Here is a 15739-nt window from a genome sequence, read left to right as displayed (position 1 = left end):
CAATGCTTACCAGTCCAGTAAGTATCAGAGAAATTGTGGAGAGCTGGACATGTCCAAACTTGTCTTCTGACACGCCGAAACAGAGGTGTTCTGTTGTCTCGCTTCCAAAGCGAATCGGTCTTTACACGCGAAGCCTCTGCGCGGCTTTCCATGACAAAATCTCTTGTTAAAAGTGAAATCTCCCGGAAAATGGCTGATGTCCAACTCTTGTGATAACCAGAGAAAGAGCACACGACGGTCTCGTATCCACAGAGCCATCCATTTAGACATGGTCCGGTGGCTTGTGCTGCGTCGTCGCAGCTTGGAGCGCGGCGCGCCAAGCGTCCTTAAAGGGGGTCCTTAAAGCTGTAGTAACAGTCCTTATTCTCTGTGAAGCCCGTAAAATTTTCACCGAAAGCCAGATAAAGTTTTCGAATGGTTTCCAGGTGCCAGTTTCTAACAGCTTCTGAAAAAAATTCTGATGGAAAAAAAGTCCTTTTCATTCCGCCATTTCCAGACAATGAAAATCCGATGAGGGGGCGGGACCACTCCTTCCCAAGGCATGCTCACAGGTGAATGACATAACCGACAGGTGTGGAAAAAACTCACGCATGCGCACGAGGGTTCAAGCATGTCTGATGTAAAAACATATGAATGAAATCCATATAGTTTTTGAAAAAATAAAAAGGACCGTTACTTTATTGACAGACCTCGTATACTACAGACATCAGGAAAACAGCTTTATTTATCTCAGCTTTCAAGTGTCTGTACCATACTTATATCAGCAGTGGTATTCACAAATCTGGGAGCTTATTGTATGAAATTGAGAGATGTCTGGAAAGAGCTTGCGGAGTCATGGGGTTTTCAGGACAGAGGCATGCCAAACTTAGTTCCAAAGACATCCGGTTCTCACATTAGTTTACTGGGTACCATCTAAGTCTCACAAAAATACAGCAAGACAGGAAACACAAAGACCTAAAAGGCTTATGACCTTTGTCCTCCTGCATGTTGACAACTCTATGAACCTGTATTTTCCTGAAGCCTTAGAGTGTCCCATTAATGAAATTGAATGTTAACATTGAAAAATCTCATTTGCACTGCCTCTTTTCACATAACAAACTACACATACCCTATAATCGCCATTTTTTTGGTAAAGCAAAAACACCAAAAATCTTCACTGAGGTGTATAAGGTTATGAGTTATACAAATGTTGTAGTTCAGATACAATAGCACAACAGGCACCTCTTTGCAGGGACCTCATGATTCCATAAGCTCTGCCCAGGGGATTCTCAATCTTAAAGGCAGAAAACCCAGAGACATGAATGTCACTGCTATGATATGGGCCTGAGAGACCAATGGGCCTCAGGACCGATGTAGGACTTACTTATCCCACAAGTTCAACACTTTGACCACACACATACACTTCTGATGGTCAAGTCCAGGAGGTCATTGAAATCATCAATCTTAGTCTTGATCCAGCACAATCCCAAACCCAGACACTCACACTCCTCACTCAGGTTTTCAATTGTTGCCATCACAGCATCCATCGACTCCACAAAGATCACACCATTATCCACAAAGTTCGGCAAACCTTTCATTGCCAGCAAATGGAAATACAGTGCCTTGAAAAAGTATTCACTCCATTTGGCTTTTGCACAATACTTGCCTGAATGACTTTTTGCGTTCAGAATAGCATAAACAAATTAAAATGTGTAAAAGCCCAAGGGGGTGAATACATTTTCAAGGCACTCTAAGCCAGTGTTATCCATGGCCCTGCCCAAAACCCAGTGCATGAAAGTATTGAACAGTGTACATCCCACAACACATCCCTGAGGAATGCCAGTATTGACTGGGAAGATGTCTGGAGTCCCCAGTCTACTTTTATACATAAAGCATGTTGTTCATTTGATAATGTTAAATATAATAACTTTTGTACATACAATCCAAAATATTGTGAAACATCTCAAGGCAGTTTGAAGCATACATTGTATCTGTGCAAATAAAATAATGTGATATATACAGTTGTATGGCACATGCCTGAAAAAGCTTCTGTTGACAAAAAAGTGTAATGTCAACATTTTGTAAATACATCAATTTTAGTCCATTTCAATTTATACAATTCATGCATATATACATACATAAGGTATGGTGCCATAAAGTTGACAGCATGCAGTGCTACAGTGTGACACAAGATTTACATTGAAATGGACAACTATTTTTTGTCAAACATCTATCTACATCTATCTAATTAGTATACTTCATACACTGTACATTACATAGAATACAGTATTTATGTTAAGAGTTCCACCGTGCAGTCAATTCTTCCAAAAGAGCTTTTAGGCTGTTGAAGAATACTGTTGTATTTTTTAGTGCGTATGCTTCACATGGTTGACAGCTGGCCTGAAAAAAGAAAAAAAAAATACTTAAAAAAAATTCACAGAGGACTGTTTGCATGTAAATGACTTTTCAGTAGTTTTTCAATACTATTGAAGAGAACTTATTGACACCTGTGTGGAAGTCAAGCATTTGCTTGCTTTACGCTTAATTCTTTACAACTGTTCTAAAATGACAGTGATTATAATGTTATTAATAATAATTATCCATATCATAGGCAGTGTCCGCCATACATCACTGTAAATTATTACTGTTGTCAAATTTGTATAGTATGTGTAATGTTTAAAATTGTGTGTTAGGGATGACTGACAAATGAAGGAAAGTGTGTGTGTGTGCGTGCGTGTGTGCGTTTACTCTGGAGTACTTCGGCCAAGTTCCACTAAACTTGATATGTGGATGATGATCAACCCAATTGCCCTTGCAAGGTTTGTTTTGTCATAAGTCCAGATTATTGGTGTCAAAGGTAAAAATTATATTTATTTGTTGTTGGTGTTTTTTCACTCCAGTGTCCATCAATCTTGGTTCACATATTATGGAATTCCATCCATCCATCCATCCATCCATCCATCCATCCATCCATCCACCCATCCATCCATCCATCCATCCATCCATTTTCTTCCACTTTATCCGGAGTCGGGTCGCAGGGGCAGCAGCTCAAGCAAAGCCGCCCAGACCTCCCGATCTACACACACCTCTGCTCTGAAATTGCCCAGGCAACATTAAGTTAAAAGTCTAAAGTTTTTACTGTGGTTTGCACCAGATACATAGAGGTGGGCTCTGGAATTACCCCAGTGATGTCAGATTTGCCAAAGGGCGATCATTGGCATAAAGGTCATCTCTGCCTGTTGATGATTTTTAAGTGGATTATAAAATTACCCTGGCAAGGTAAGTCAAGGGTCAATAATGTGGTTGAAGGCCCAATGTCAGATTGCTGTAGCCGCTGATGTCTTCATGTCCATGGATGTTGTCTAGTAATATATAGTTCTGTGTGACTTTGACATTTGAACACTTCAACTCAAAATTTCACAAAAGTCTCTTTGACTAACACACAACCCTGAGACCATTCATCCAAATAGATTCCGAACTGTTTGACTTGATGTTTATGTTCTTGTTTGACCTTTCAAGGTTACCCAAGGTCAAATGTTATGTGACCATCAGTAAGGTGATGTGTGACTTCATGTTTAATAGTAACTATAGGTGTATCTTTAGTCAAATCCTCAAAACTGCTATTACTGAATCATCAATTCCCAAAGTGCTGCCCACAGATCCCACAAGGGTTGTGATGGTTCTTCACATGGGCAGTGAGAGGTCATAAAAAATACATATATATTATTTGAGAATTGTATACTCCACACAGATTTACCATAGAGTGCCATACTGTTTGTATATCTTCGTAATTGATGTAAATAAAGTCCAAGACACGTTCAGTGGCAGTTTTACCATCAGAGAGCCACTACCACAAAAGACTCCAAACTGTCATTGATGTTAAAGGAGGCAATAACACTGTATTAAAAACAGGGGTATGTAAACTTTTGATCAGGGTCATTTGGGTAGTTTCTGTTGTCATTATGATTTAAAAAGAGTAAACACAGTTGTTTGACAATAAATGGCTTTATCCACCCACCAAAAAATGGCCAAAAAAACAAACAACAACAAAAAAAAAACTCTGCCAAGGTATGTAAATTTTGCAGCACAATTGTATATATACAGTGAGGCAAATAATTTGATCCACTCTTAACTTTGCATGTTTTCCCACCTACAAAGAATGAAGAGGTCTATAAGTTTTGTCATAGGTACACTTCAACTGTGAGAGACAGAATCTAAAAATAAAATTCAGAAAATCCCATTGTCTGATTTTTTAATAATTTATTTGTATTTTATTGCATGAAATACGTATTTGATCACCTACCATCAGCAAGAACTCTGGCTCTCACAGACCTGTTAGTTCTTCTTTAAGAAGTCCATCTATTGTGCACTCTGTACCTGTTATCAACTGCACCTGTTTGAACTTGTTACCTGTATAAAAGACACCTGTTCACACACTCAATCAATCACACTCCAACCTGTCCACCATAGCCAAGACCAAAGAGCTGTCTAAGGACACCAGGGACAAAACTGTAGACCTGCACAAGGCTGGGATGGACTACAGGACAACAGGCAAGCAGCTTGGTGAGAAGGCAGCAACTGTTATGATTATTTATTAGAAAGTGGAAGAAACACTAGATGTCTGTCATTCTCTCTCGGTCTGGGATTCCATGCAAGATCTCACTTCGTGGGGTAAGGATGATTCTGAGAAACCTCAGAACTACATGGGAGGACCTGGTCAATGACCTGAAGAGAACTGGGACCACAGTCACAAAGATTACATTCGGTAACACACTACGAAGTCATGCTTTAAAATTCTGCAGGACAGCAAGGTCCCCCTGCTCAAGCCAGCACATGGCCAGGCCCATTTGAAGTTCACCACTGACCATCTGGATGATACAGAGGAGGCATGGGAGAAGGTCATGTGGTCAGATGAGACCAAAATAGAGCTTTTTGTTATCAACTCCAATCGCCGTGTTTAGAGGATAAGAACAACCCCAAGAACACGTCCCAACCGGCATTTCAAGGTCCTGGAGTGGTCGAGCCAGTCGACACAACTGAACTCAATAGAAAATCTTTGGAGGGAGCTGAAACTCCAAACATGAAAGATCTAGAGAAGATCTGTATGGAGGAGTGTACCAAAATCCCTGCTGCAGTGTGGGAAAACTTGGTCAAGAACTACAGGAAGTGTCTGACCTCTGGAACTGCAAAGGTTTCTGTACCAAATATTAAGGTCTGTTTTTACATTGTATCAAATTAATTAATTAATTAAAAGTCATAGTGTGATTTTGTTTTGTTTTTTTAGATTCTGTCTCTCACAGTTGAAGTGTTCCTACTATAAAAATTACACACCTCTGCAAAATCGATAGTGGATCATATATATATACAGTAGTGTTCAGAATAATAGTGGTGCTATGTGACTAAAGAGTAGCATCTGCTGTTGATGCTACAAACTCAAAACTATTATGTTCAAACTGCTTTTTTAGCAATCCGGTGAATCACTAAACTAGTATTTAGATGTATAACCACAGTTTGTCATGATTTCTTCACATCTGTGAGGCATTAATTTTGTTGGTTTGGAACCAAGATTTTGCTTGTTTACTAGTGTGCTTGGGGTCATTGTCTTGTTGAAACACCCATTTCAAGGGCATATCCTCTTCAGCATAAGGCAACATGACCTCTTCAAGTATTCTGACATATCCAAACTGATCCATGATACCTGGTATGTGATATATAGGCCCAACACCATAGTAGGAGAAACATGCCCATATCATGATGCTTACACCGCCATGCTTCACTGTCTTCACTGTGAACTGTGGCTTGAATTCAGAGTTTGGGGGTCGTCTCACAAACTGTCTGCTGCCCTTGGACCCAATAAGAACAATTTTACTCTCATCAGTCCACAAAATATTCCTCCATTTCTCTTTAGGCCAGTTGATGTGTTCTTGGGCAAATTGTAACCTCTTCTGCACATGTCTTTTATTTAACAGAGGGACTCTGCGGGGGATTCTTGCAAATAAATTAGCTTCACACAGGCGTCTTCTAACTGTCACAGCACTTACAGGTTAACTCCAGACTGTCTTTGATCATCCTGGAGCTGATCAATGGGTAAGCCTTTGCCATTCTGGTTATTCTTCTATCCATTTTGATGGTTGTTTTCCGTTTTCTTCCACGCGTCTGTTTTTTTTTTTTTTTGTCCATTTTAAAGCATTGGAGATCATTGTAGATGAACAGCCTATAATTTTTTGCACCTGCATATAGGTTTCAATCAACTTTTTAATCAAACTACACTGTTCTTCTGAACAATGTCTTGAACGTCCCATTTTCCTCAGGCTTTCAAAGAGAAAAGCATGTTCAACAGGTGCTGGCTTCATCCTTAAATAGGGGGCACCTGATTCATACCTGTTTGTTCCACAAAATTGACAAACTCACTGACTGAATGCCACACTACTTTATGTGAACACCCCCTTTTCTACTTTTTTTTACTAATAGCCCATTTTCATAGCCTTAAGCTTGTGCATATCATGAATGTTTGGTCTTGCTGGATTTGTGAGAATCTACTGAATCTACTGGTACCTTGTTTCCTGTTGGGAAGGTGTCGTGACATGGACCCACAACAGGGGGCGTTAATGAACGGACAATGGATAAGCCAAAAAGTAACAATTTAATGTTGTGAAGTGCACAACGAAGTACAGACAATAACAATAGTGCAGAATGTCAATCACACACAAGGTGGCGTGTGGCAGGCTCGAAGATAGGAGACGTCTGGTGCTAGAAGAGCCGGAACCCACACAGCTTCCACCACCAATGGATCTGAAGAACACCGGAGCCGCCAAGCCCTGCGCCCCAGGTGGCCACTGTCTTCAGCAGTCAGACCCGGTACTGCTGGCAGAGAACAGAAACAGTTTGATGAGTGTGAGTATGCACACTCAGTAATCCCACAGTCTGTGTTCGTTAGGAGGGAGAACCTCCACCTCCAATCACACACTCTACAGCTCCTTGTGAAACCACTTATCTGGTTGGGTGTGAGGCGAAGCCATCGCAGTCCACACCAAACGCCAATACAGCAGACAAGGACACGTCACAGAAAAACGGCTGTAAATGAGATCAGACTCTTGTTCAGTTTAAGCAGAGAAATTACCTGTATGGTAGATAATTTCTCGGCGAGGAGGTGGAGTTGAAGTCCGGCCTTTATGGTGATGGTGATGGGTTGAATGAGTGACAGCTGGTGCTGATGAAGAGCGACAGCTGTCACACCCAGTGGCTCCCGGCGCCCTCAGTCGTGCTTGAAGCCCGCACTCCAAGCGGGCGCCATCTGGTGGTGGTGGGCCAGCAGTACCTCCTCTTCAGCGGCCCACACAACAGGACCCCCCCCCTCAAAGGGCGCCTCCTGGCGCCCGACCAGGCTTGTCCGGGTGCCGGCCGGTAGAAGTCGGCCAGGAGGGGGCCGGGTCCAGGATGAAGCTCCTCTTCACCCAGGAGCGTTCTTCGGGTCCATACCCCTCCCAGTCCACCAAATACTGGAACCCCCGGCCCTTCCGACGGACGTCCAGGAGCCGGCGCACGGTCCAAGCCGGCTCCCCGTCGATGATCCAGGGCAGGAGGCGGCGCCGGTCCGGGGGTACAGAGGGGTGAAATACGGTGAGGTTTGATGCGCGGACACATGGAAGACAGGATGGATCCGCAGTGAAGCCGGCAGCTTCAGCTTCAACCGCGGCAGGACTGAGGACTTTGAGGATCGTAAATGGTTCCGATGAAGCGGTCCCTTCAGTTTCTGAGACTCGACCTGGAGTGGATGTCCTTGGTTGAAAGCCACTAACCTCCTGCCCAGGCTGGTATGCAGGGGCCGGGGAACGCGGCGGTCTGCATGGGCCTTCAACAGGGTCCGGGTCTTCAACAGGGCAGAACGGGCGGTCCGCCACACCCGGCGGCACCTCCTGAGGTGGGCCTGGACCGAGGGCACACCGACCTCACCCTCCACAAGTGGAAACAATGGAGGCTGGTACCCCAAACACACCTCAAACGGGGAGAGGCCGGTGGCTGACGACACTTGGCTGTTGTGGGCGTACTCGATCCAGGCCAGATGGGTGCTCCAGACAGTCGGGTGCGTGGAGGTAACGCAACGGAGGGCCTGCTCCAGCTCCTGGTTGGCCTGCTCTGCCTGTCCGTTTGTCTGAGGGTGATACCCGGACGAGAGACTCACGGTGGCCCCCAGTTCCCTGCAGAAACTCCTCCAGACCTGAGAGGAGAACTGAGGGCCACGGTCTGAGACGATGTCCGCTGGTATCCCATGCAGACGCACGACGTGGTGGACCAGGAGGTCTGCTGTCTCCTGGGCCGTTGGGAGCTTCGGGAGGGCCACAAAGTGGGCTGCCTTGGAGAACCGGTCCACTATCGTGAGGATGGTGGTGTTGCCCTGGGACGGCGGGAGGCCCGTGACAAAGTCCAGGCCGATGTGGGACCAGGGGCGGTGAGGTACCGGTAGGGGCTGGAGGAGGCCTTGGGCCTTGTGGTGGTCGGCTTTGCCCCTGGCACAGGTGGTACAGGCCTGGACGTAGTCCCGGATGTCGGCCTCCATGGACACCCACCAGAAGCGCTGCTGGACCACTGCCATGGTTCTGCGCACCCCGGGATGACAGGAGAGCTTGGAACCACCGCAGCTCTGGCCTCTGGTGGGACGTACCGTTTGTCCTTCGGGCCGGTCCCCGTGTCCGGGTTCCGTGTCAGGGCCTCCCGGATGGTCTTCTCCACATCCCAGGTGAGAGTGGCCATGACAGTGGACTCGGGGATGATGGTCTCTATGGGGTCTGACAACTCGGCCTTGGCCTCCTCTTCATGCACCCGGGACAGGGCATCCGACCGTTGGTTCTTGGTCCCGGGGTGGTATGTAATCTGGAAGTCAAAGCGCCCGAAGAACAGTGACCAGCAGGCTTGCCTGGGGTTCAGCCGCTTGGCGGTCCGGATGTACTCCAGGTTCCGATGGTCCGTGAAAACCATGAAGGGCACTGTCGCTCCCTCCAACAGGTGTCTCCACTCTTCAAGAGCCTCCTTCACCGCAAGGAGTTCCCGATTGCCAACGTCATAATTCCTCTCAGCCGGGGTCAACCTGCGGGAAAAATAGGCACAAGGGGGTAGAACCTTATCGGACTCCCCGCTCTGGGACAGCATGGCTCCTATCCCTGAGTCAGAGGCATCCACCTCCACTGCTCCACTGTGAACTGGCGAGTAGGATCAGGCTGCACCAGAACTGGTGCAGACGAAAACCGGCGCTTCAACTCCTTAAACGCGGCTTTGCACCGATCCGACCAGGTGAAGGGGACCTTAGTGGAGGTCAGGGCTGTCAGGGGGCTAACTACCTGACTGTAGCCCTTAATGAACCTCCTGTAGAAATTCGCAAAGCCGAGGAACTGTTGCAGTTTCCTACGGTTTGTTGGTTGGGGCCAGTCTCTCACCGCCGCAACCTTGGCCGGATCAGGGGTGATGGAAGTTGGAGGAGATTATCAACCCCAGGAAGGACAAAGAAGAAGCGGTGAAACTCGCACTTCTCGCCCTTCACAAACAGCCAGTTCTCGAACAACCGCTGTAGGACCTGACGTACATGCTTGACATGGGTCTCAGGATCCGGAGCGGAGCGCAACAGCATTCCAGCCGGCTCACGCTGCCGTGATGCGGAAGTCGACTGCATACTTCGCTGCGTTCCGACACCCCTGTCGTATCGACAGCAGCACGCTTGAAGCGGTCTCACCTCTATGAGGATGGTCGAACACCTGTCGGAACTCCCTCACAAACTCAGTGTAAATCGTTAGGAGCCGGTGAATTCTGCTCCCAGAGCGCCGTAGCCCAGGCCGCGTGCCTCTCCTCGAAGCAGGTTTATACACGTAAGCCACCCGGCTAGCGGTCTGACGCGTACATGACAGGACGCTGTGAAAAGACGACGCGAGCACTGCATCAGAAGTCCGCGCAACGTCTCCACACAGCCTCCGTACGGCTCCGGAGGGCTTGTATGCTTCAGGGGAAGGTGGGGGGGTTCGTTGAATGACCAGTGGAATGTCTGTCTCTGGCATTCGGTCAGCAGGAGGAGGTGCTGCAGCAGCGCCCTGAGCATGCGCTTCCACCTGGGCGGTGAGAGCCTCCATCCTTCAATTGAGAATAATGCTCTGCTCGGTAACTAAGTCCAACCGAGCAGTAAAGGCGGTTAAGATGTGCTGCAGCTCACCTAACACGCCTCCTGCTGGCGCCTGTGCACCTCGCTCTTCCATTGGCTGTTCAAAGCGCTGGTTGACGCCCCTCCGGATCCATGACGCTGGCCGAGAAATCCTGTTGGGAAGGTGTCGTGACACAGACCCACAACAGGGGGCGTTAATGAATGGACAATGGATAAGCCAAAAAGTAACATTTTAATGTTGTGAAGCGCACAACGAAGTACAGACAATAGCAATAGGGCGGAATGTCAATCATACACAAGGTGGCGTGTGGCAGGCTCGAAGATAGGAGACGTCTGGTGCTAGAAGAGCTGGAACCCACACAGCTTCCACCATCAACGGATCTGAAGAACACCGGAGCCGCCAAGCCCTGCGCCCCAGGTGGCCACTGTCTTCAGCAGTCAGACCCGGTACTGCTGGCAGAGAACAGAAACAGTTTGATGAGTGTGAGTAAGCACACTCAGTAATCCCACAGTCTGTGTTCAGTTAGGAGGGAGAACCTCCACCTCCAATCACACACTCGTACAGCTCCTTGTGAAACCACTTATCTGGTTGGGGTGTGAGGCAAAGCCGTCGCAGTCCGGCCTTTATGGTGATGGCGATGGGTTGAATGAGTGACAGCTGGTGCTGATGAAGAGCGACAGCTGTCACTCCCAGTGGCTCCGGCGCCCTCTCGTGCTTGAAGCCCGCACTCCAAGCAGGGCGCCATCTGGTGGTGGTGGGCCAGCAGTACCTCCTCTTCAGCGGCCCACACAACAGTTTCCCATGTAACAATAAGAAATATACTCAAAACCTGGATTAATCTTTTTAGTCATATAGCCTACCATTATTCTGAACACTACTGTATATATATATATAATATATATATATATATATATATATATATATATATATATATATATATATATATATATAGGGTGTCCCAAAAAAAGTTTGGCTCTTAAATGCTACAAACTTAATCATGTATGTGTGTGTGTGTGTGTGTTTGTGTGTGTGTGTGTGTGTGGTGTGTGTGTGTGTGTGTAGATAGATAACAAATATGTGAATAATTTTACATTTACGATTTCACTTTATTACACCAACTTCAAATGGGAGGGGGTGTCTCATTATTCATGACATCGTTTCACAGAACTGAAAACTGAAATTAAAGTGAAAATTAAGCAGGACTACAGAGTGTGTCTCGGAGGGCAGCGCATCTTTATAATGAAAGATGCAGTCTACATCTTCATTCTCCACAATGTCTTGTTCAAAGAAGATCACCTCCAACTCCAACATGTAACAACTGAAGGACGAAATTATACAGTTCTCCTAAGAGACAACCAATCACATCAGAATCAGAAAAAAATGTCCTCCTGTGGCATGAAGTAGCAAATGGAAGCAAATGTTTATAGAAAGTGGGGTCTGTTTTGACAACTTTGTGTGTTTTAATGTTTGTTTGTTTTTTGTTTGTTTTTTGCATTAATAGAGATTAATGAGATTATACTCACTGCACTGCACATATAAAAGCTAAAAGACCAAATGGTTAATGGTGTAATACTGGTGCCTTAGCATAAATAATGCAATAATGTAAATTGTGTTCTTTTGTTTAATAGTGTAATATAGTTACACAATTGTTTGTTTTATGTAAACATGCGAGAATCACAGGCTGTCTCTCTGTTATTTTCAATGGGAGCTGCTGTGAGCTACAATCGCTTCCTAATCATGTCATTTTGGGGGAAAGTGAAGTTTGCTCTTTAATGTCTTGATTATTGTTCTTTACAACACTGTTTGTCCTCTTTGTTTCAGACTAATATATATAATATGTCTGCAATTCAGTTTGCGTTTATTAAATTCCACGCAGATTAAACATAACAGACACAGATTATTTGTTATAATTGTTTTAGCAAGTTTCAGGGTATCATGCAGCAGTCTCTTATTAACATGATGAAAAGCATTAAAAATTACAATTTGTAGTATAATATTCATTTACAATTGTCCATCATGTGGATTCTCTATGCTGTTTGACTGCAGTGACTCTCTGGCGTGCAAGGGATTATGGGATACGTCAATAGGGCGAATATAACTTTAAATACGTTAAAATACATGGATGACACAAGAAAGTGAAAACACTTATTTCCATTGTGGTCCATTTAAAAATCAAATGACAAAACAGAAGAAAACAAAATAATAATAATACTGATAATAATTATAATAATGATGAAAATAATAATAAAAAATAATAATAAATAAATAAATAAATAAATAAATAATAATAGTGTGTACATAACAAGAACCTAAACAATTTATAAATACATTAAGACAGTAAATTCTCATTAAAAAAATTACATAATTAACATGAAATAAAAGGGTTATGTTCTTCAAAAAACTGTAGCGGTCTAAGGTTTTAAGAACATTCTGGACTCGCACACCCATTTCAACTCATTACAGAAACTTTGCACAATTTATTACCACCCTTGAAAAATGTCAGCTACCTATTTTATAAACACTACTCAATCTAGAGCTAAGACCTAATCCACGGGCAACGTGCTAGTTGTGTATATTTCTTGATAGAAGTCCTCTGACCTGCAGTTTATTGCAGCAGGCATCACATAGACTGTATATATCTATACTGGATTCATACTGTGCAGGTTTTCTGAAGAGCTGGTTTGAAGCTCACATTCCAAATCTTGCCACCTTGGCAGTGCCTGACTTCACCTAACTCCCAGCCAACCCATAAATGGGTAAGGAGGTGGAGCCTGGCAAGGCCAGTGTGACCTGGGAGGGACAAATGAGAATGAGCACACCTCCCATCCTGGAGTTACTAAACAAGCTATGACTAAAAACTAAGTCTCTTCAGATGCTCCCCTGTTTTCGCTCAGGGTCACCACAGCAGATCCAAGATGGATCTGCATGTTGATTTGGCAAGTTTTACACTGGATGCCCTTCCCGATGCAATTCCATATTGCATGTAGAATGGGCAGGGGTGGGGGTTGAAATGGGAACATTCCTCACTGGAAACAAGTGCAATTAACCACTTGGCCACCACCCCTGCCCAAATAAGCAAGCTAATATTGCTAAGTTTAGTTCAGATGTTTTATTAAAATTTCTGAAGACTGAGTGATGATTTTCATCACAAGTGGCTTGAGTGGAGATATTAAAAATTATGACTGGCATATTGCCTCAGTAAGCATGTAGTAACAGTGGAGATAACCTCACCAAACTATTGATACCTGCTAATTAAGTGCCAATCGCGTTAATGTATAAATTCAACTTTCCTAAAATTTAATTCAATTGAAATGCTGGAGCATTTCTTACATGGTAAGATTCTCAAATTAACTGCACAGCAAGTCGTTATCTCAGATATTTGAAATAATAAAAATAATTATGACTAGCATACTGCCTCAGTAACCACAGAATGACAGTGCAACTAACATCGCCAAGCTATCAATACCTGCTAATTAGAGCTAAACACACTATACCAATTAAAAAATACTAAAATTTCACTCAACAGAAATACTGGAGCACCAACTTCTTAGATTGTTGAGTACAATTAACCATACAGTAAGACACAATATTTCAAGATATTTTTAATAAAATGCTCAGAAAGTACAAACACATACAATGGATGGAGCCTGCATAACTTCACCCGTTGGTTTTTTGTTGAGACCCGGAAGAGCCTAAACGAAGCCAGTGTTGGGGCTATGTTCTGTACAGCACCATGTTCACAGCAGCAAAACAACAAACTCATTAATGCATAAAGGGGTGGAACGTGTGTGGCTCTACGTGTGACAAAAGACACTGAATATGTGTTCAGCGATTCACTTTTTACACATTTTGTTATGTTCCAGCCTTATTCCAAATGGATGAAATTCGTTTTTCACTCATCTTCAACCGCTTATCTGGGATCAGGTCGCGGGACAACAACTCTAGGAATTCAAAGATTCAAGCTTCTCTACTATGGAAACCACCTGGACAACTGAGAGCCTTCACAGAAATCACAATGTATGATTTTTTTAAATAATTTATTTGTATGTTACTGCTGCAAATAAGTATTTGAACACCTCTGAAAATCAATGTTAATATTTGGTACAGTAGCCTTTGTTTGCAATTACAGAGGTCAAACGTTTCCTGTAGTTTTTCACCAGGTTTGCACACACTGCAGCAGGGATTTTGGTCCACTCCTCCATACAGATCTTCTCTAGATCTTTCAGGTTTGGAGTTTCAGCTCCCTCCAAAGATTTTCTATTGAGTTCAGGTCTGGAGACCGGCCAGGACCTTGAAATGCTTCTTACGGAGCCCCTCCTTAGTTGCCCTGGCTGTGTGTTTGGGGTCATTGTCATGCTGGAAGACCCAGCCATGACTCATCTTCAATGCTCTACTGAGGGAAGGAGGTTGTTTGCCAAAAATCTCATATACATGACCCCATCCATCCTCCCTTCAATACGGTGCAGTTGTCCTGTTCCCTTTACAGAAGACCACCCCCAGAGTATGATGTTTCCACCCCCATGCTTCACAGTTGGGATGGTTTTCTTGGGGTTGTTCTCATCCTCTAAACATGGAAGTGGAGTTGATTCTAAAAAGCTCTATTCTGGTCTCATTTGACCACATGACCCTCTCCCATGCCTCCTCTGGATCATCCAGATGGTCACTGGTGAACTTCAAACAGACCTGGACATGTGCTGGCTTGAGCAGGGGGACCTTGCTTCCCCTGCAGGATTTTAAACCATGACAGCATCATGTGTTACTAATGTAATCTTTGTGACTGTGGTCCCAGCTCTCTTCAGGTCATTGACCAGGTCCTCCTGTGTAGTTCTGAGCTTTCTCAGAATCATCCTTACCCCACAAAGTGAGATCTTGCATAGAATACCAAACCGAGGGAGATTGACAGTCATCTTGTGTTTCTTCCACTTTCTAATAAATAATCATAACAGTTGTTGTCTTCTACCAAGCCGCTTGCCTGTTGTCCTGTAGTCCATCTCAGACTTGTGTAGGTCTACAGGTTTGTCCCTGGTGTCCTTAGACAGCTCTTTGGTCTTGGCTATGGTGGACAAGTTGGAGTGTGATTGATTGAGTGTGTGGACAGGTGTCTTTTATACAGGTAACAAGTTCAAACAGGTGCAATTAATACAGGTAAAGAGTGCAGAATAAAAGGGCTTCTTAAAGAAAAATTAACAGGTCTGTGTGAGCCAGAATTCTTGCTGGTTGGTAGGTGTTCAAATACTTATTTGCAGCAGTAACATACAAATAAATTATAAAAAAAAATCATACATTGTGATTTCTGGATTTTTTTATTTTAGATTACCGTATTTTTCGGACTATAAGTCGCACTTTTTTTATATGTTTTGGCCGGGGGGTGCGACCTATACTCCAGAGCGACTTATAAATGAAAAATATACCAGTAGATTCTCAATTAATTTACCGTAATAAAACAATTTTACGTGACAGAGTAGCTCTATGTTTTAAAATGGCCACCGGAAATGGAAAGGCAATGCATAATGGGCACTGTAGTATGGCGGCCGCCCTATAGGTCAAGCTACTCGCGATAACCAATCAGAGAACAGAACACTGGACGCGTATTCCTCACCTCACCCAGACAATGA

At 44.2% G+C, this 15739-nt stretch overlaps 1 protein-coding gene across 4 annotated transcripts in view; it reads right to left on the bottom strand.

The window, feature by feature from the left end:
* Positions 1–596: 596 nt before the first annotated feature.
* Positions 597–15739, bottom strand: part of il15l (interleukin 15, like) — a 33674-nt gene continuing 18531 nt past the window's right edge. For all 4 annotated transcript variants that reach the window (XM_034187834.1, XM_034187835.1, XM_034187832.1 and 1 more), the window contains exons 5-6: positions 11331–11468; positions 597–2379 (exon numbers count right to left, since the gene is read on the bottom strand). In XM_034187834.1, coding sequence (XP_034043725.1) covers positions 2275–2379; positions 11331–11468 — 243 coding nt within the window. In that variant the 3' untranslated portion in view covers positions 597–2274. The remainder of the gene's footprint in view (positions 2380–11330; positions 11469–15739) is intronic.

The sequence above is a fragment of the Thalassophryne amazonica genome, chromosome 15 (assembly GCF_902500255.1).
Source record: "Thalassophryne amazonica chromosome 15, fThaAma1.1, whole genome shotgun sequence".
Lineage (NCBI taxonomy): Eukaryota > Metazoa > Chordata > Actinopteri > Batrachoidiformes > Batrachoididae > Thalassophryne > Thalassophryne amazonica.
This window is presented reverse-complemented; position numbering and strand designations above follow the sequence as displayed.